The sequence below is a fragment of the Paralichthys olivaceus genome, chromosome 2 (genome assembly GCF_024713975.1).
Source record: "Paralichthys olivaceus isolate ysfri-2021 chromosome 2, ASM2471397v2, whole genome shotgun sequence".
Taxonomy (NCBI): domain Eukaryota; kingdom Metazoa; phylum Chordata; class Actinopteri; order Pleuronectiformes; family Paralichthyidae; genus Paralichthys; species Paralichthys olivaceus.
The window spans coordinates 22,254,291-22,275,274 of record NC_091094.1 but is presented as its reverse complement, the minus strand read 5'-3'; the positions used below and the strand labels follow the sequence as shown (position 1 = coordinate 22,275,274).

The following is a 20,984-nucleotide window of genomic DNA, read 5'->3' as shown; positions in this document are numbered from 1 at the left end:
TCACTGTATCACACAAGGCCTTTTAGAATTTTTAATTATTGCATTTATAAAGTCTCTGCATTTACTTACATGCCAACATATGCAGCGTGTTACCTCACAGAATCACTGTTCACTGTGCCAGAGCAGCCACAGAGCATGGAAGAAAGGGTCTCCATGGTGACCTCACAGATACACTGAACTTTTACTACGGTGAGGTTCAAAGATGGAGGGAGAGCAGCATGATGAGGTTGAAGGAATGGGAAAGACGCAATGTTAAATACCAGGTTAGAAGTCCATTATTTGCTCTTTCCTGTTCCTAATTATCTTTTTCCTTTTCAATTAGCATAGAAAATATTGACATGGAGAAAATGAAACAGTGTTGAAGCAGAACAGAAATATCCTCACATGACATGGTGTTTCCTTGGAGTGTTATACAATTACTAATACATATTTTTATTTATTATTACTATTTTGAAGCACTCTATGGTTGCAAATGGATTAATATTTATTCATATTGTTTGCTAATGTTGTAGAGTGCTTGATGAGACCTTTTATGATACAATAAATGTAAAAGGCCTTGCACAGTTTTGTTGTTGTGTGTTTTTGTATATGTCTGTCTTAGTGAGAAAGCCCCAGCTGCATTCTGTGGGGACCCAAAAGAGGGGCCCAGTGGCCCTCTGTTTATGCCCCTTCCCCCACAAAACACGGCAAACTGACCTCCCCCTCTGTAAGTGTGAGACACTTTATCCCATCCCCACTCACCCCACTCTACTTTGAAAGGACAGGAGATAACAGTTTGAAAGGACAGGGGATTGCCCCATAATCATTGATGTATTCAGATGGGTTTACCTGCAAACAGCTAACAGCATGCCTCTCTTTGTTTCAACAGACTCCCATCCCCCAACTTCTCAACACTATGCAAATGAAATTTAAAAAAAAGTGTGATCTTGCATCTTGCATCACGTCCATTATCAGCTCTTACACAAGTACTACACAAGGCCACATTGAAGAGCTGTGGAGAAATGAATTTTGATGTTATTTTCAAACAATACATATTAGATTATAGTGAGATTTAGAAAACATGTAGTTTTCATTCCATGATAATGTGTGTCCAAAATTTTCAGGAAAGTTCAAGAAATTTTTTTCATTCTTTGTAATTAATTAATTCTTTCCAAATTCAGTGGGTGATTGATGACATTTTTGTATTGAATTTTTCCGAGTACCATTTGAATGTGTTTCCTCTATTTACAAAGGGAATGAAACCATAATATGATTTAGGGAAATGACTGATACAGTATTCCTGGCCTGTGTGTTGTCTTATTAAAGATAGTACTAATCACAAAAACACAGGATATTAAACCTATATGTGTGTAACTACATGCTTATTTATTAGTTTTCGTTTTTTTATTGTTTGAAATGAACTTTTCAAGATTATTACATCATGAGCCAAGCAAAGCAAATGATATGTATGATATGATATTTGTAATCACACCAGAGCTGAATGAGATTGACCAAAAACACTCTATGTAAAGAGCCTTCTTACTAATAGCCTCCAAACATTCTGCAGGTTGGATTCTGTAATCCCTTTTCAATGAGAGTTCAGATGAATGTCAACCGTTGTGGTGTAAAAACAATCACACTGCATCAGACAGATTCATTTCAACACAAGAATTCACAGAGAAAAGAAACTGAAGAAAACAAAAACACACAGGAAGCCTTGTATCTGGGCTGGAAGACTCTGAAGGAGCGAAACTGAACAGTGAAAGTCTGACTCGGGCGCCATCTTGGGGACAGCAGGCTCGTTACCAGCGTTTCACCTGACGAGCTCACGGTTCTGGATATACACGGTACCACGAAGATGAACTAATGTAAGAGAATATAAACTGTGTCAAGCCACGTTTTAATGTCAGGCACTAACAAGGCAATGACGTTTTATCTTTATTGTGTGTTTCTACGACGAGTTTTTCCTCGCTTACACTCATGAATAATCTTTAATTAACTCAACCTAGCTAATTGAGGCTAGCAGTAAGTCAGTAATGCTAACTCCACTGGCAAGACACGTGACTGTGCACTTTCATAAAATACATTTGGTTAAAATTAGGAGATGCAACGTCATCCACACGGTATTTTATCTCAACCATTTAAACATGTGTAACTGTTCATCTCTGCTTCTTTGCTAATGCTATCAGAGTCAGACTAGCTGAACCGAGTGCACCATGCTAGCCCCTGTAGCATTGCTAACCTACACAACCTACAGTCAAGCCCATTTTCTACAAATTTAAAATGTTACTGCTGCTAGCATAGAGATCTGAGCATGTATACCCCGCCATGTCAGTACTCTCTCTCTCTCTCTCTCTCTACATATATATATATATATGTTGTTGATATTTTTCTGTTTGCCATCACCTCCTCCTGGCTCTGCACTGTGGGATTTACATTTGTTAAACCCTATAGCAGTGATGCCCAAAAGCCAAGTTGGATGATCAAAGACATGTCCACATTTGATATTTGATCTTGGCCTCCATATTTCAAAATACCGTCTCAAGATCTTTATTATGTGTTGCTGACATTGTGCTTACATAGGGTGCGTTGGTGCTTACAGTAGGCTTTCCAGCACAAGATAACATAATTGACAAAACACTGTGCAGTGCATGATGTGCAGTCTGTGACAAGTTCGGGAGGATTGGAGGACGCAACAGCTCCTTGCAGGTTAAATTTAATACACCCAAAGCTAAATTAGTGTTTGGTTCAATAATATTTCACTCTTAATTCACACACAAGCATTGAGTTCATGTATAATTGCTGCTACATGTGGACCTTACACCATTATTATCCACTTTACTTTACATTTAGTAAATCTAACTTTATCACAGAAACTGATCTGTTTATTTGGTATCACTTTGGTATCTGACAGTCACCTGGAATTGGCTTCAGCTCCAGCCCCCTCGCCTGCGATCCTTACAGCATAAGCAGTATAGATAACAGATGGATGGATGGAAGTTGGAGAGTGTGATGTTGTACGGTTTTCCCACTAGAGGCTGCTGCTGCATTTCTTCCCACTGAAGGCGAGGTCGACTGAGCAGCATAGGCAGCTGGCTCGACTGTCTACAACGTCAGCAGATACATTTTTGTATTGACACTGAATTCTGAAGCTATCATTGCATAGACAATCATTATAAGTACTGAGGGGGCGATAGATATCAATCAATACCAGTTCACTTTTACTGATTTTGATAAATGTGATAAATGCAGGAGAACTGTACACTTATGAGGTAATGTGAGGGATAATACATTTTCATTTAAATCATTAATCATGGGAAAATACTGCTCAATCTAACTTCATGGTGGATTGATACCACAGACTTTTCAAGTGTCTAGAACTGTGTGTAATCTTGGCCTTTCTGGAACCACATTGTTAACATGTGATCACACCAGTTCAAAGATTAGAGCCAAGTGAATCACATGACTGTAATTTAGTTTGATCTTTTTTTTTTTTTTTTGCATCGCCATAAAACCTTTATAGGTCAAAGAAACAGCGCATTTCATTTAGTGCCTACTCATTCCTTTTATTTATATAACACGACAATGGTTAGTGTAACTTGAGGGTGGGAGCTAGTAAGACAAATTCCTCCCTTAGTATACAGCCCCAGGTCTGTTATTTATGGGACTGCTCATTACCTTTCACATCGACACCAAAGGCCTCCTCGATATCCACTGTTTATGAATTAGAGCAGGTATGCAGACGTCTCGGGAGCTGATAGGTATGCAGGGGCTGATTCTTTTGATTTGGGCCTAGCTTCTCTCGCTCTGAGTACTGCGCTCAGAGTACTGAGCTTGCCTGTGCTAAACAAAAGACAAGAAGCCAGGAAATGCAACAGCCAATCATCAGCTTCCTTACATTTTTTCAGCGCGCACAGCCAGTCCCAGTATGCCTTATATCAGTGCAGTTAGTCGGCCAGCTTGTGGAGCCGTGGCTGTGCTCTGAGCAGGGTGAGGACTGACAGGGCTGTCCTCCATGTTTTAATAAGCATTGACATATCACACAGAGTTTTTTAGCCATGCATCCACAGAGGTAAGCCTTATTTTCATTCTTTCACATATTCTGCTCTGTTGATAAGACACCAGCCACTGTGTGTGATCTGTGCCTGAGTAATAATACATGTTTGTCTGACAGACTGGGGGAGGGGGAAGAGTATTTGTCACCCCACACAGCATAGGAGTGGAGCTTGGAAAGAGAACATAGCGTGCAGACTGCAACTGCCTCTGACTGGACACGTGCTGTAGGGGGCCACAGGTCAAGTGTAAGGTCACTGTACTGTATATCCATAGAATACTGACTAAGAAATCATGCTGTCTTTTGTCAGGATTTAAAGAGGACTGAATTTTTGTAGCTTGCCCTGGCCTGTTTTGCCAAGATGGCAGGCCTAGTGAATGGATCCAGGCGGGATGGGGGAGACAGGGAGCAGTACAGAGGGGGGTCCCAAGAGGAATTAACAGATGGTAAACTGACAGCACATTAAGTTAGGCCTCAAACTGGCCTGAGAGCAAGGCAGCAGGGTACTGTGGTTAACAAACTAACACGGCAATGAAAAACAGCCTGTTAACTGTCTAGTTGCCAAATTCGTCTACTAATCACCTAAAATCTAGTTCACCTCATCCAAATGTACATTTTTCTTGTCGAATAAAAACGTGTTTTTACACCCCTTATCCTGTAAGCTGTTCCTGCTCACCAGTTTTCGAAAACACCAATTATCTACAGACTAAATATGCCGGAGCAGCTTATTTATCACAGTGTTGGAGGAATTGCCCGAGCCTAATGGTGTGCACTGCCTCCCTGTGTTGTTCTCTGCTGCCGGAGTGTCAGCCATTTTAGAGAGCTTCCCCTTTCTGTCCCTCTGCTCCAAGCACACTGGTTATTTGTATGTAAGAGAGAAGGAAAGAAGAAGGGAAGGACTTCCTCTGAAAAGGCTCTGCACACAAACCTCATCTCATCAGAGAGGCTTGAAAACCTGTTTGAAGTCGACAAGGTTAGATTGAATTCTCTTTATGCGTGATGATGTTGGTGATGGTTTTCTGTATGCATGAGTCAGATAAAAATCCTTCAACTGGGTTAATGATTGCATCTATTTCTGACAGTTTATCAATAGTGTTATGTTAATCTCATAGATTTGATAGTTTTCAACGTGATTAATCATTATTAGTGTATGACGTCTAACAAAGGCTTTGTTTTTAATACAACCAAAGAAAACTGGCCTGGATATAATGGCGCTCAAAATGTAGCTTGACCAGGGTTCAGGAGCTGTCTGCAGTGGCTGAAACAGCAAATCCCCCTCAGTGTTTTGTGAATGGTGCTTGGTAATGCGTTTAATCCCCTCATTCCTCTATGGTGTGAGGAACGGTGCAGGCACACTTAAATCTGCATTACACAGACGCACGGCCTATTTAGTTTGGTGTCTGATTTAAAAAAATCCATCAGTTGACCTTCTTGGACATGTTCAGATTATGTAGTTGGCCTTGACATGTTCATTTCTGTTTCAGGGGAGGATTTATACTTGGTCATACTATATCTGTATCTTTTATTGTTTGTATTCATGCCGTAAACTTTTATTTGGATAAAATAAAATATATATTGTGGTACAGCAGAATTTACTACAGAGCGATGGAAATGCATAGCTTTTCTTTCAACTGTTTATTCATACTTGCTATTGCTCTTACTCAAATCTCCAGGCATATATCCATGAAGAGGCAGAGTATGCTAAAGAAGAGTTGGAGAGAGAGGGTTATGACTTCCTCACTGTCTGGGAGGCCGGTGACATTTTCAGTCCTGTCTTTGTGTTCACTATTAAGGCCCATGCTGCACAGCAGCATGCTGGGCCACATAATAAGCTGCATGTGGTCCCTCACAGTAGATTTGACTGGTGCTGCTGTGTGTATGTGCTGTGTGTGCGGTGCACATATTGGTCAGTGAGAGAGAAGGAGAGAGACAGAGAGAGGGAGAGAGAGAGAAAGAGAGAGAGTCTTCAAAATGGACGCCTTACACATACACTGGTTGAGAGCACAGCGAGGGAGGGAATCTGATCCTCTCCCAGTAAAGCCTGAAGAGCTACGCCTTACATGTCTGATAAAAGGCACACAGACAGTACACGTCTGAATGGGGTTTTAAGGGAGTGAGGGACTCTGTTTTCAGGAGGTTTTTCAACAACCGTGAGGAGAAGTCCTCTCTGCATTGCAGCATTGTGGCAGAGGAGAGCGGGGAGAAAAGAGCCTGTGTGCCACACAGAGGCTGAGCACCCAATCAGGCACCTCCGTGTGGTGCTGGAGCCAATCGGCAGTCTGCAGCCGAGGTTAAAGATTGACAATTGCAGGAGAGAGCAGCAGGGAGAGAAGGCCTTCTGGGAAACCTGGACCCATCTTTTCCCTCATCCCCCAACGCCCTCAATAATTGAAAAAAGATTAAAGAATAGGCTGGAGAATCTGTATGTGAGTAAGGAAAAAGGTATGCTGTTAATTTCCTACATTGGAGCATGGATGTTATGACAGTGGTGGGTGTGGAAAGGGATGTTTGAGTAGGTTACATTAGGCTGTGTTTGTGTGGTCTGTGGTTTTTGATCCTAAAATGTTTGTGTCAGGTTGGGCAGCATTCATTTTATCCTCCTTGTTCCTGTTCATGTCTTTCTCATTGCCTCTTGTTGCTGTATTTCCTGGCCAGGGCAGCACAGGATGTTGCTGGGGTATATTGTCTGAGGCTGCCCAGACAGCTTACATGAGGAGGCCAGTAAAGCCATTTCACTGCACTCTGCGCTGCACTTGTGTCTGCGGATATGCTGTGTTATTTCATCCTCATTATATGAAAGAGGGAGAGTGTGGGTGAGAAAATAATTTCAATAAGCAGTGTTTTTGTTTTCAGTAAATTATTTTTGTATTTCACATACAACATTCAAATGCTGCTTTTCTCAGGAGTAAGTTAAATAAAATATGTAAGAAAATTTAAGCCATCTGAACAGTGAGGCCGGTGCCTCTGCTGTGGCGGCAGAGAAAATGGCAACAGTAGTAGGATCGACAACAGGGTGCCTGTAAACCAAGGTGAATCACGTTGAACTGATATTGAGAAAAACCCTGCTGGCAGATCTTTTAAAAAAAGGTAGTTCACAGTACATTGTGGCTTGTATTTCAAAGAACACAACAGAACTGGGGCTGTTATTGTGCAATCCATGATGTGCTGTTATTAGGTCACTTCATCAATGAATTACTTGGATGTTTTAAAACAGCAGGGTAATCATTTTACATGCTTTTCACTTGCTGGATGTCAGAAGGTTCAGGCACTGAAGATTATTCTGTTCTGTTTCCATGTTTACTATTTATAGACCTGTGGCTGGTGGAGAAAGGCGAGTGCTATTTATAATGGAAAATGGCACTACACATTGAGCTACCATTTCTCTAATATTGGTTAACTTTTGCTTTGATTATGCGTAAGAATATTAAGCAGATGTTCATGTGTTGTCTTTCAGCTGTTGAGGTTTGGTTTTTGTGATATAATTGCTGTATCTTTAATATTTTCAGTTTTAATGTGTCTTTAAAGTTTCAAAACACTACATCTATTTCAAGTGTCCAATTTGTTTTCATGCAGCATAGTGCTGCTATATTCATTTATTAGTAATTATTGCTTAGATCAAATCATATAAATATCAATTGTAAAATCAGACATTTTTAGTGCACAGAGTGCAATAAAAAGGAGATATTTCTTGAAATGAAAGGTTGGTAAAAAAGAACCATTTATAGAAACATCTACAGGCACAATATAGCAACCTTGGACTGGTGATAACATTTTCTGACTTAATCATGCATATCCTTTGAAGCCTATATGATTCCTCTTGTAAGCATGGTGCTTTGGTAGAAATAGTGATTTGAAGATGTGAAATGTTTTTTTTACTGAAGATACGTCTGTTTCCAGCTGAGCACTTAAAATCTAACTAGTTATTTTGGAGTCAAAAAGAGCCTCTGACCAATCTGACCTTTCTTGTTTAGAGCAACTCCTTTGTAGTCGGATTAGGGAAATGTATGAAGAGGTGAGACTGTTTAATCAAACCTCTGCAGGAATGTATATTAGACAGAAAAACAGACAACCTGACCATCTGTATAGTGCAATTTTTTTGTGAGCTGCTGTTTTCTGCTTTTATTACACAGTTGCATCCAAAATTGAGTGGAAATGAAATATTTGATACCCTTTGCTGCAATAGCATTAACTTGGGCAAACATTTAACAGGGATCTTTTCTGTGTCAGTGTGACAGAGGAAGAGGGAAAAGAAACCGCAGCAGAAGGAATGGAGATCTCAACACGGTCCAAAGGTAACATGCAGACAAGTTTGTTAACTCTGTCAAGGACGTTACGTTTTCTTTGGTGTTTGTTTGACTGTTATTTAGCAGCTTGAAGCAAAAACTGCTGTATGGATTACCACAAAAGTTGGTGGAAGAATGAGGTTTGGGTCAGGGAAGAACCTGTTCAATTTTGATGGTGATCTGGATCTAGTTTTTAGATAGGTTGGCAATATTTAAGGAGGCTATGGTTTGTGTAATCTTTGACTTTTATTTACAGTTTCAGACACAGGGTCAACAGAACGGATGTCCCAAAAACGAAAGATGCCAAGTCCATCTCAATCGTCCAATGGCCACTCCTCCGCAGAAACCTCTCCCTGCCCAATTAAAAAGAAGAAGAAACCAGGTGCTGTCAGCAGTAGCAAAGACCAGGTAACAATCAAACACAACCCATGATCCAAATGTAAAACATTTTTGGAGCCTGCAGCCCCCAGATTGAAATCTAATATCACTTCTGAACTCATTGATATTCAGAAAACACCATACCACAGCTAAGTTCATAATATTAAAACTTCAAGCTCTTCAGTAAATCCAAATATCATCATCTGCCACATTCAGACCTTCAGATAATTGTAAGTGCACTGATATGATTTGCAGAACGGTTGTAGGAGTCAATACAGTAACAGCATTCCCAAAAGTCTCTTTTAGATTCCTTGACCAATATGGTATTTCTTATCTCGTTGAAAGTATTTTCAGTCTGAACTGTTCTATCTTTGGTTTAGACCTTCGCATTATGGCTGTTAGACATTTTAATAATTTCAAATTTTTTAATTTTTATGAACCTATGATTTCGACTTCTAGTCTGCTCTATTTGGATTTAATTATTGATGTCTCTGAGGCACAGTATGTAGAGAATTGTACACTGATAATTGTTTTATCCAGAATTCTCTACAATTTACCACTGAATCCCTCATTGTGCACTATGGCCTGTTAATATGTTATACCTGCATCTTGGTAATCACATGGTGGGACCAAATATGGAAGCTCCAATTACACCCTGTCTGATAGAGAGGAGGAACTGTGCACACTATCTCATATGTCAGTCAAGTAGCATCTCTCAAATCATTCTTGTTTTCTTCCAGAGAAGAAACCGTACAACCTCCCTCATGCTGCTCATCTAAGTTAGCATGGTTAGCTACTCAATGGTTTATTTACCCATTAAAGATTATGTCAACAAATGCAGTGCCTGCCTTTAATCTGGATTTATGGAGTTTGTTCTTCATATAATGTATACCTAATTGTTAGACAAGATAAACTGGAACAGTGAATGTGTCGAGGCAGGCTGTACACCAGCTGTACTGGTGACTGTGTAACATTGTACCCTTCGGCTAATGTGGTACAGAAAGCCTACTGGGTTTCAATTTGGAATTATTTGTTAGGTGAGCCTGGATGGCCTGGAGCTCTGTTAATGTGTCATCAGGAACAAGCTCTTACAGTACACATTTAGCCTGTGCGTGTGTGATGGACCGAAAGTTTAACACATTGCAGCATGCTTAGTGCAGTAAGATATTTTGAATTTTCTTCCTTTTCCGGTTTCCATGTCATAGGCTGATACTCTTTACAAAACTAAACATTAAAGAGGCTGCATTCCACCCGTGCCCAACATCATGCGTGTTATTGAAGACTGAGGACTTCATCCAATGTGGATAGCTTGCAATTGTGCTAAACATGCTCAGGTGTTTCTGGGTGAGCCCTGGTCATGTTCCTACTATTCGTCTATGCCAGATAAGATCCTGGAGAGGAAGTTGAGAGTGGCAGTGGCAGGACACATGCATGTCAGAAGCTGCATGGAACACCATGGAACGTGGAATCGATGGAGGACAAAGAGGATGACTCAATGTTCCTAGTTCAATGAGTGCATTAATCACTGACCAGCCAGTAGACAGCAGCTCATAAGAAGTCTGCAAATGGGCCTCAGCTTCCAACATTTCTCTGCCTAGCTAAATGAAACACCTCAATTTTCTAGAGATGCAATTATACTGCAATCTGCACGTCATTCAGGTGATGGACCAACAGCTGGACACTGGGTCCCCTAACCTGCTCTGCGCCCCCCAAGTTTATTGTCAGGGCAGAGCCTATGAATATCAAACTATTCTTTTCAGGCTTTGATTTACTCTTTAGGTTGTACAGCAAGTTTGTGGTAGCAACACTGTCACCATAAGGAAAAGGTGTTCTCAGAATTTCCTCATAGATATAGGACTATCTGTTACGCTCACATGTAGTTAAGTATTCATGTGTGGTGATAAATCATTTCGGGGATCTTGGGTTCAAGATATCCTGGGCAAATAGCCAGAGAGAACCTGCACGATGTACAAAATCCTTAGGTCTTAACATAGACAGTCTTCTTCTGTCATGCTATTGGAGGGGAGATTAGCATCTCGCAAACAGGTCATTCCTCTTCCGTCTGGAAAAAGTCAAAAGTCAAACTCTGCTTACTGCTGTTGGCCTCATGGCTCTAGAAATGTCCCTTGTACAGTTTGGGCTTCTGATGTATAGATTTTCAGAGTTTGGTAGCAGCATTATGACTATGCTTATGCTGTCACATCAGCCGTAGGCTGAAAATAACACTGGCATGTCTGGCAAGACTTGACGGCTCTCGTGTCAGGTGTCCCCCTGGGGGGAGGGACATTCAACTATGACAATGAATGCGTCCCTATCAGGGTGGGTGCGATCATGTTGGGTCAAGCAATGCGTAGCAATGTGTGGGACAGTGTTATTTTCTCTAAAGCATTTTCTGCATTTTTTTCCAAGGTCATCGTGTCCATGATTGTGGTTAATGTTAAGGTCTTTTTTTACAATGTATACAATTTGAGATTACTTTGAGATTACAGCATTCTTAAGTTGGTCGTGTCATGAAGGGTTGTTATGTTCGACTCTCTCTCATCCAGTTGAGCCGCTGAAAGACAGTGGGGATGTTTATTTTAAGGAAAATGGTATAGCTTTTGCATTTGACCACAGCAAAACATGTAAGTGCTTTGCAGGTAATTTCCATCTGTCCTTCCTGCTTTTAGTTTGCCCCACGGCTCACAAGTTTCGCCTGCAAATGTCCCACTGTGGAGCCTTTGGCTTTATGCCCATCTCCATTCTTGTCAGGGAAGGAGCAAAGATTCAACACATTATGCCCAGTGTGGGCTCTGTATCAGTATTTGACAAGGACAGCAGGGTTCAGACAAAAGGATCAGCTTTTTGGGTCCAGAGCTACTCCCCATAGAGGCAAGCCATTGTCCCACCAGTCCTGCTGTCCCACTAGATTGTGGAAATGTTTTGTCTGGCCAATAGATGTAAGGGTTTTCAGTTACCGTTAGGGTTTGAGGGTTCCACAAGGGGCATGGGCAGTTCATGGGCCCTGTTCAAGGGAGCTTCAGTGAGCTTACATTTTTAAGGTTTTCTAGGCTGTGTCTCAGGGAAATTCTTGGAACATGCAGTGCTCAAGGTGAACATGCCAGGGTTAAATGTGATAATGACAGCTTGGCTCAACACTGTTTAAGGATTTCGGGAACTTTTGCAATCCAGTAGTGATCCGTATTTTCAACAATGAAACACCTAATAGAGTTTTGAAAAAGGCTTCTGGAATATTGAATCCTCAGTTCTTTGATAACAGGGAAGCATTCATCATCACTGCTCGAGGTGTGCCCCAGGACAGTTTTTGGAGGGGAAACAGGAAATTCTAAATCTTTGCCATGACTGATGGTATACATTGTATTTACTCTGCCCTGCCAGTGTTGTTTAACAAAGATGTTACTCAGATAAAAGAGTCAAATGCTCGGTTTATTTTAGTGAGTAAATATGACAATGTTGGCTGATTTTCATAAAATGTTTTGGTAATGTAATTTCACTTTAAAGCATGATTTATTATCACTACTACAACCAATCTAATTTCTCTAGTAATTAAGAATAAGCCATGTTAATTTTATATTTATCTTTCACTCTTTATCTTTATTTCTGATATGGAACTGAATAATATATATTTTTTCTTTCTTTTAAAACATATTGTATATTATATATACAAGACTTACATATAAAATGCATTTGCAAAAGAATGTTTGTTCTTTTTTTCTATCACAACATTTCCTGTGCCAGTTCTCACGTGTTTTTGGGAATACATGTAATCTAGAAGATTTACAAGATAACAAGCTGTGTAGTGTGAACAGTACAGTAATCTGATGACTTTGAAAAGTCATGTAGAATGTACATGCCATTAGCTTAACCTTTGTAATTGGTTAGTAGCTACTGTAACTATTGAAACTTTTGTCAGTTAAAACAAGGTTGTCTACACTCTTTATCCTCCCGCACATTGTTGAAGGTTGTTTCTTAAAACACAGAACTGAACAAGTCACATCTTGTTTTCAGTTCAGTTTCAGTTCCATCACAATTCTGAACAATATGATGTTGACTATTAAAACTCAGTGGTTCTGGCACACTAATGAACCAGCTTTTTGTGTACAACACTTATCAGGGGACACGGCAGTCTGTGTTGTGGACTTAAAGTGTACCTTTTGTTGGTGTGGTCCATGTCTGTTTGGCTTTTCTAATCTCTGGACTGATTTTGACCTTCCCCAACTTTGTGTTTCTTTTGCCTGCATTCCAGTCAGAACTAAGACACGGTCCCTTTTACTATGTGAAGCAGCCAGCACTCACCACAGACCCTGTTGATGTTGTACCGCAGGACGGCAGGAATGACTTCTACTGCTGGCTGTGCCACCGCGAGGGCCAGGTGCTCTGCTGTGAGCTCTGCCCCAGGGTGTACCACGCCAAGTGCCTCAAACTACCAGCTGAGCCCGATGGCGACTGGTTCTGTCCGGAGTGTGAGGTACTCTCCCAGGGATGTGCTGGGTGTTAGAAACATATTTCAAAGCCTGTGGTCAAAACCTGTTGTAATATTTGTTTAATTATGGAGGAGCTCTCAGTATGCGAACATTTTAAAGGAGACATATTGTGCTTTTTTAGTTTATCAGTACTCAGGTATGTTATAATGTATTTTTGTTTATGTAAACGTCTGCTTTTAAAAAGTTAATAAGCTCAAAGTTTAAGGTAAAGGGAGATCCTCTACACTGCTCCAGATGCCCTTGAAACACCTCATCAATAGTCCAACATAATGGCCCACATTTGCATAATGCACAACTAGTGGCTACTCTGACAGCCAGGTAAGGCTAAAACCAATAACTCACCATGTATGGAGGCTTGAGCCCTCCTGCAGTGGCTGCAGGTTCAGTTTAGACTCAGCCCCTGCCTGCATGTCTTTCCATCTAAAGAGAGAGCAAATATGAGCATAATATGTCTCCTTTAAGACTACATACACTCTGTGCCATAAGGGGATACCAACAAATTGTTCAACTCTTTTCCTCTTGATGTCTTTTTTAGAAAATAACAGTTGCAGAGTGCATAGAGACTCAGAGCAAAGCCATGATGATGCTAACTATAGACCAGCTGTCTTACCTACTAAAGTTTGCGCTTCAGAAGATGAAACAACCAGGTGTAAGTATTCTGGGCCCTCTGTCTGTCTAGGAAATCTATGCTACCCATCTGATTATATATTGTTGGGGCATGTAGCTTTGTCACTGAAGGGTTACTCTGTTTATTCTTATATAAAATACTGCCTTTTCTATTTGTCCATTGTAATTTATCACTTAGTGGCATGTGTTCTTTCATGGCCGATTTTATTTCAAGATTGCTTATGCAACCAAAAGACATGCTTTTTTTCTGGTCATCTTATTCCCATCAGTTGAGCTAGCTAATAAGATCTGCACCCTGAAGTATGTCCTGCTCAGATATCTGTCCAGCTCATATGTTACTGATTTTGCATGTGCAAAAGATGTCGAATAACAGAACTAACAATCACAATCATTGTGCTATTATGAGCCTGTCATGGCTGGAAACCATGAAGGTAAACATGCAAGCTGGTGCTGAGGATACAGCTGCCCCTCTCACTCTCTTTCAGGATCATCCCCGCTTGTCATCTCGCTCCCCCCATGCAGCTTCCACGCAGAGAAAGACTTTTAATTGGGTAATCAATTACACCACTAACAAGACCCCGTCATGATTTTCTCCTCTTCCCCTCTGTCCACCACTAGTTTTCCTCATTTTATTTGAAGCGGCTCTTAGAGTTTGAAGTAGTGGCATAGTAGTAGCATGTGGATGCTAGAGGGGAAGGTTGTGTTAGTTAGTTAGTCAGTTATTGTGGCTGAAAGTTTGTTTACCTTCACTCTTTTTTTCTGTCCAACTCAATTTTACAGACTGAACCCTTCCAGAAACCTGTCTCTCTTGAACAACATCCAGATTATGCGGAATACATTTTTCATCCTATGGATCTTTGCACACTTGAGAAGGTAAAAGACAAGCTTCACTCATTTATATGAAATGATGAAAAGTTGAACAATATGACAAATGAGCCCTGTCTTTTCTTTTTGCTCCCCAGAATATCAAAAAGAAAATGTATGGCTGTACAGAAGCCTTCTTGGCAGATGCAAAATGGATTTTGCATAACTGTATCATATATAATGGAGGTATTTTGCATATTCTGGACATCAGACATTTATAATCTTGTAACACCTTGCCAAATGAATGAATATTATATTATTGATAAGTATACAGTTAACAAATAGTTTGATACAAATGTATCTCCTTATTTCAGGCAATCACAAACTCACAGCTACAGCTAAAGTTATAGTAAAAATCTGTGAACATGAGGTGAGTATTTAGTTTGTGTCAGAAAAGAGTTTCATATTTGAGATGAATGTTTATTTGTTGATTAATTTCAGACATTGGAAATGAAAGCAGAAACATAGCTCATAAGTTTTTGTTTATTTTTTTTTCAGATGAACGAGATTGAAGTTTGTCCAGAGTGTTATTTGTCAGCTTGCCAAAAGAGAGACAACTGGTTTTGTGAGCCTTGTGTAAGCTTCTAAAGTTAAGTTAAGTTTCTGCTAAAGATTCCACCAGTGGAATACATCCACTCAGGTCCAGTGTTTTATTGTATATCTGCAGAGTAACCCACATCCTCTAGTATGGGCCAAACTGAAAGGATTTCCATTCTGGCCTGCTAAAGCTCTGCGGGACAAAGACGGACAGGTGGACGCTCGTTTCTTTGGTCAACATGACAGGTACCAGCTTATTATACTCCAGGTACTTGAGCACAGAGGAAAATTTCAAGATTTATCATTAACACTCAATTATGATTTGAATATTCATCCTTCAGGGCATGGGTTCCTTTAAACAACTGCTACCTCATGTCAAAAGAAATTCCATTTTCTGTGAAGAAGACCAAAAGCATCTTCAACAGTGCCATGCAAGAGATGGAGGTCTATGTGGAGAACATGAGGAAGAAGTTTGGAGTGTTTAACTACGCACCCTTCAGGACACCATACACTCCTGACAACAACTTCCAGATGCTGCTGGACCCCTCCAACCCCTCGTCCACTCCAGTCAAACCTGAGAAACAGGAGAAGATCAAGCTGAGCTTCGACATGACCGCTTCACCCAAGATCCCTCTGGCAAGGACCATGTTGTCTGGGGCTGGGCTGGGCGGGGGCACAGTTGGGCGTCGGCTTCCTCTAAGTGACATGCCTCGCTCCCCCATGAGCACCAACTCCTCTGCCCATACTGGTTCAGATGGGGAACAGGAGACAGCAGACAAGTCACAGGCAAAAGCCCAGAACAGCCAGTACAGTGCCGGAGAGGAGTCCATGGACTGTACAGGTATTCCACTGCACGCAATAAAGTTTGGCAAACAAATGTTGTATCTGATGGGACGCAACTTATTTTAATCCTGAATATCTCTGAACAGCATCGCCTACCCATCCTCGACTTTGTCCCGCAGGCAGTTCATTGGACAGCCCTAAACCATTCCACTCTCAAGCTCCTGGCATCCCCAAGCAGGAGAAGACACCACAGACGGGAAGCATTCTCAACCTCAATCTAGGTGATTCTTTATGTATAATGTGCCGGAACGTGTATACATTCTCTGTGAGCAAATACAGCTATTAGACGAAAGAAAGAAATCTTTCTCTTTTGTTCCAGATCGGAGCAAAGCAGAAATGGACCTAAAAGAGCTTAGTGAAACAGTTCAGCAGAAGCAAGGAACCACACCAGTCCTCACGTCTCCAAAAAGACAGATTAAGAGCCGTTTTCAACTGAATCTGGACAAAACCATTGAGAGCTGCAAAGCACAGTTAGGTCAGTACAGAAGAAAAAGGAAAACATTTATATTTCTAATGTGTTTCTCTCCAAATTGTTGATATTCAACAGTATCTGTGCCCTCTATAACAGATGTCAAACATGCACTGAACTCCTTATAATCTCCCGAAATTACCTGGAGGGGCTGTATGTGAAAATGGATATGTCGGATATGTAAACAATCATGATCATCACAGTAGAAATGTCTACACGTATTCCCCCTTACCTTAAAGCTCTGGAGATTTCTGTGTTGTTGATAACCCACCTGACCTTTCACAGTTTGTGAAAGGCACACTCCTGAGAAGGCCTGAACTCAATTGTGCGGACATTCTCTGGAGTTCATATCTGAAAACAGCTGTTGAAAATAAGCCTAATGAACCATAGTTTGGCAATTAATCTGTTTCTAGGACGTGCTTTCATGATATATCTCTAAAAACGTATCTCTAATTTTAAAACACCTCCTCACTCTTCTTTTGCATCATCAGGTATTGATGAGATCTCTGTGGATGTGTATAAAGGTGTGGAACACAGTGACTCAGAGGACTCTGATAAATCTGACTCAAGTGACAGTGAGTATGCCAGTGACGATGAGCAAAAGACCAAAGATGGCCACGACGCAGCAACTAATGATGCAGCCCATAAGGACACTGCCAGAAATAAAGTCAAAGACCTGTCATCTCCAAGCCAAGATAAAGAGGGTAAAACTGATACACTCCTGGCATCTGAGTCTGAGGCAGGTGACACAGCTACAACAGCATCAGATGCTCCAGCTAAAGAGAAAATAAGCACTGATTCAGAAAAAGAAAGCCCAGAGAAGAGCAAAGCACCTCCAGCAGCATCACCTTCTCCCAGAGACAAGGCTCAGGTGAAAGAAGAGGGGAAGCAGCCTGTGCCAGTGGAGGACTCTGACTCTGAGAGGGAGCTGGTTATTGACCTTGGAGAGGAACAGAGGGGCAAAGACAGGAAGAGGGGTAGGAAAGACACCACCTCTGTAAAAGAGTCACCTGCTTGTAAACCTGAAGGTGAGAGTTTAGGTTATTCTCTCTTCTGATCCCATGAAAAACAATCAAACTAACACTGTATGTAATGTTGCCAATAAGCATTTGTAATGTGGAAGCATTTGCAACTTTGTGCAGTGGTAATATAAGTACTTGTTCTACTTCTTATCCTTACTACTTGTAGGCAAAGCACTGACCCCATCAACAGTCCCGTCTCAAAACAGTGCAGCTCTCTCCACACCCTCCACTGTCTCCACACAGTCCCCAATGGCCATTCCTGTCACCATGTACTCCTTCACTGCTCCCTCCCCCACAACCATAAGCCTAGCAACAGTGTCCAGTGCCACAGCTTCGCCCCCCTCCTCCTCATCATCCCCCTCAGCCTCCACCACTCCAGCTTTGAAGAAACAGCGCCCTCTGCTGCCCAGAGAGACAGTGCCTGTAGTGCAGAGAGCTGTGGTGTGGAATCCCACTACCAAGTTTCAGACCTCCTCGCAGAAGTGGCACATGCAGAAGGTGCAACGTCAGCAACAGAACCAGCAACCTGTGGCAACCACCGAGGCTCAGGCGTCGTCACCCAGTCAAGGCCAGGCTCAAGTGGTGACCCAGACTCAGGCTGGGAATGTGTCGACAGCTGTGTCCTCATCCTCCGCTCAGCAGTCTTCACAAAGTACACGCTATCAGACCAGACAAGCTGTCAAAGGTAGCTAACATGGTTTTAGTGACAAGTTTGAAAGAATTTAATTATGACATTGTGGGCCAGTAATGTGTGTTATGGAAGTTTTCTGGAAGCTGGTGAAAGGAGAACTCAGGCAGCAGCTGATGTCTAATGCATAAGATTTTAATGTAGACTTGATGCATCAAGGAGACCAGAAGGTGAAACAATATACCAACGCTAACAGAGTAACATAAGCAATTGTCACCCCCAAGTCTGAAGATGTCTCCCACAGCATCCCCATATATCATCCTCTACTTACGTCACCCATTCTAATAGCACATCAATGAATGGCTAGGATTGCTGTCACTCTTTAGGTGTTTGCATCCTATCGGATACTGGTGTAATACACAAAAGGGTTGAAGTTGGTGCCTCTCTGTCTGGGGCTTCTGAGTTAAATATGAAAGTCCCTAAGCGTAGACACTACGACGCACTGTTGGTTGGTCCTTTATCTATAACCTGACCTTGTATACTGCTTAGAGAGAGAAGGGAGCATCTGTGGAATTATTAGCCAGGCACTCTTCTCTTAATGGTGTACAGATATAATGTAATATTCACCATACATATATATAATACAGTATATAGTGACATATACAGTAATGTGTGAGGATATAGGAAAATTCCTCAACAATGTGGAAAGTGTACAAATGTTTGAGATGTACTTCAATAAATCATCTGTTTGCACATCAGTCATTGTGCATGTGAACTGTGTCATAAGTTTGTCCATAATGGACACATTTTTGTTTTCTAGCTGTTCAACAAAAAGACACTCCACTCGGCACAAACACGTCCGCTGTCACCCTGGTATCCAGCAGTCCAGCTTCTGTTGCCACGATGGCAACAACAAGTCTAGGAACAGCTGCTTCGTCATCACCGGTGGCAACAGACCTGTATATCCCCACTGCCTCTGCAGATGTGGCTGCAGACATTGCCAAGTATACAAATAAAGTGAGTAATGTTTTTGTAATGTTTATGACTTACTGGTCATTTTAGGAGTTCTAAACTAAATTGTATTAAAAATATACATAGTTATATTAATCCCCTAATTTGAAATGTTTCTTGCTTTCATACTACACATCTTTGAGCTCCACATTTAATTCGTTTAAGGAATACAAAATAAGAAACTGTTGGTTTGTATATCATTCTTGTCCATTCATTTAACCTTATGGTCTTTTCCAGATAATGGATGCAATCAAAGGTTCAATGACTGAAATCTACAACGACCTTTCTAAGAGTACTTCAGGGAACACAATAGCAGAGGTAGGAGTTCTCTCTCGGCCCTTCAGACACAGAGTGTGAATTAGATCATCACTGTCGGTTTTGATATGAAACTTTACTTACTCTTTAATTCCTGTGTATTTTTCTTACAGATAAGACGATTGAGAATTGAAATTGAAAAATTGCAGTGGTTGCATCAACAAGAGTTGTCAGAAATGAAGCACAATCTTGGTGAGTAGGGGAATATAGAAATACACGTGTACCTCTTTTCCCAGTGTCATGAGATCTACTTGTATTTGATCGTGTTTGTGTGTTTCAATTTAGAGCTGACAATGGCAGAGATGAGGCAAAGTCTGGAGCAGGAGAGGGAGCGGTTGGTGACTGAGGTGAAGAAACAGATAGAGCTGGAGAAACAACAAGCAGTGGATGAGACAAAGAAGAAACAGTGGTGTGCTAACTGCAGGAAAGAAGCCATCTTCTACTGCTGCTGGAACACAAGCTACTGTGATTACCCATGTCAGCAAGCCCACTGGCCGGAGCATATGAAGTCCTGCACACAGTCAGGTAAAAGCATGTGCCAGAGTCAAAATGATGTTGAAAACATTCACACAAACAAGGAAGATGGTTTTTCTTTTGGCAACTCTTAACTCTCCATTCCTTTACTTGGCTGCATTAACGACAGCTACTTCAATACTGTCAGTTTTAAAGATGTAATGTGTGTTCTTCACTTTTCTTCTATTCGTAGCCACAGCTCCACAGCAAGAACCCGAGGCTGAATCGACAGCAGACCTCCCAAACAAAGGAGTAGGGCAGACGAGCAGTGGCCCAAACTCTCTCAGAGATATGCCCGTCTCTGCACCATCAGAAAAAGACTGTGACGTTGAGAAAAGTGCTGACAGTGTTGCTGTTTCTTTATCCTAACCCAACTTACTATACTTGAAAATGTAAATGTAAGATTGTTTCTTTTTTTATCACTACAATAATGTGTTCATATATACTGTTCTGTTCAAGTGGATGTTAAGGGAGCAATCCAAATAATTTTTATTTATATATATTTTTGTCTGCCTTTCAGGGCTCACACAATGACCCTGACACGCAGTGGTCTTTAAAACATTTTAAATGTAGAAACAAGACAGGCAGCAGATAGTTAGCAACCACTGGAGGGAGCAGTCTCAAAAAGTACACTGCATACTAAAGCACTTTGTTGCCATCTATATAGAGCTGCTAGTATAAATAAAGATCTGAAGAGCATGCTGAGTGTCACAAAACATCCACATAGTGTAAAGGACAACAGTGTAACAGTTAAAAACTGCAAAAAATGTAACCCTTGTTTATGGACCACCTCAGATTTAGATTAGAGGACTGTTGACAGAAATGTCTGTAAATTTTTTTTATTTTGTATTCTATGTTAATTTATTTGTTATTCTAATGTTGCCTGCTGTATAATACAAAGAAAATAACAAATACAAACATTTTAAATGAGCTGTTTCTATGGATGTACTGTGGTTTGATTAGTTTTGAAGCTGTAA

General features: G+C 41.0%; 2 protein-coding genes across 24 annotated transcripts in view; one reads left to right on the top strand and one right to left on the bottom strand.

Moving 5' to 3' along the window:
- The window catches only part of LOC109628986 (nuclear receptor coactivator 3), a 55,751-nt gene that overhangs the window by 34,363 nt on the left and 404 nt on the right, over nt 1–20,984 (bottom strand). The gene's annotated exons all lie outside the window — the stretch shown is intronic.
- On the top strand, nt 1,761–20,937 carry zmynd8 (zinc finger, MYND-type containing 8). Of its 23 annotated transcripts, none has more exons than XM_069511811.1 (22): nt 3,923–4,051; nt 4,154–4,280; nt 8,261–8,325; nt 8,573–8,724; nt 13,019–13,162; nt 13,714–13,827; nt 14,291–14,356; nt 14,586–14,678; nt 14,768–14,855; nt 14,984–15,039; nt 15,168–15,245; nt 15,337–15,452; nt 15,548–16,047; nt 16,136–16,270; nt 16,369–16,524; nt 17,010–17,546; nt 17,707–18,225; nt 18,989–19,185; nt 19,417–19,497; nt 19,608–19,686; nt 19,780–20,019; nt 20,201–20,937. In XM_069511811.1, the coding sequence occupies exons 3-22, from the start codon at nt 8,301–8,303 to the stop codon at nt 20,374–20,376; spliced, it is 3,552 nt and encodes a 1,183-aa protein (XP_069367912.1). In that variant the 5' UTR covers nt 3,923–4,051; nt 4,154–4,280; nt 8,261–8,300; the 3' UTR covers nt 20,377–20,937. The 23 variants fall into 23 exon arrangements, with proteins under 23 accessions (XP_069367871.1, XP_069367945.1, XP_069367835.1 ...); XM_069511793.1 differs by having other exon boundaries at nt 12,941–13,162; nt 16,169–16,270; XM_069511765.1 differs by having other exon boundaries at nt 12,941–13,162.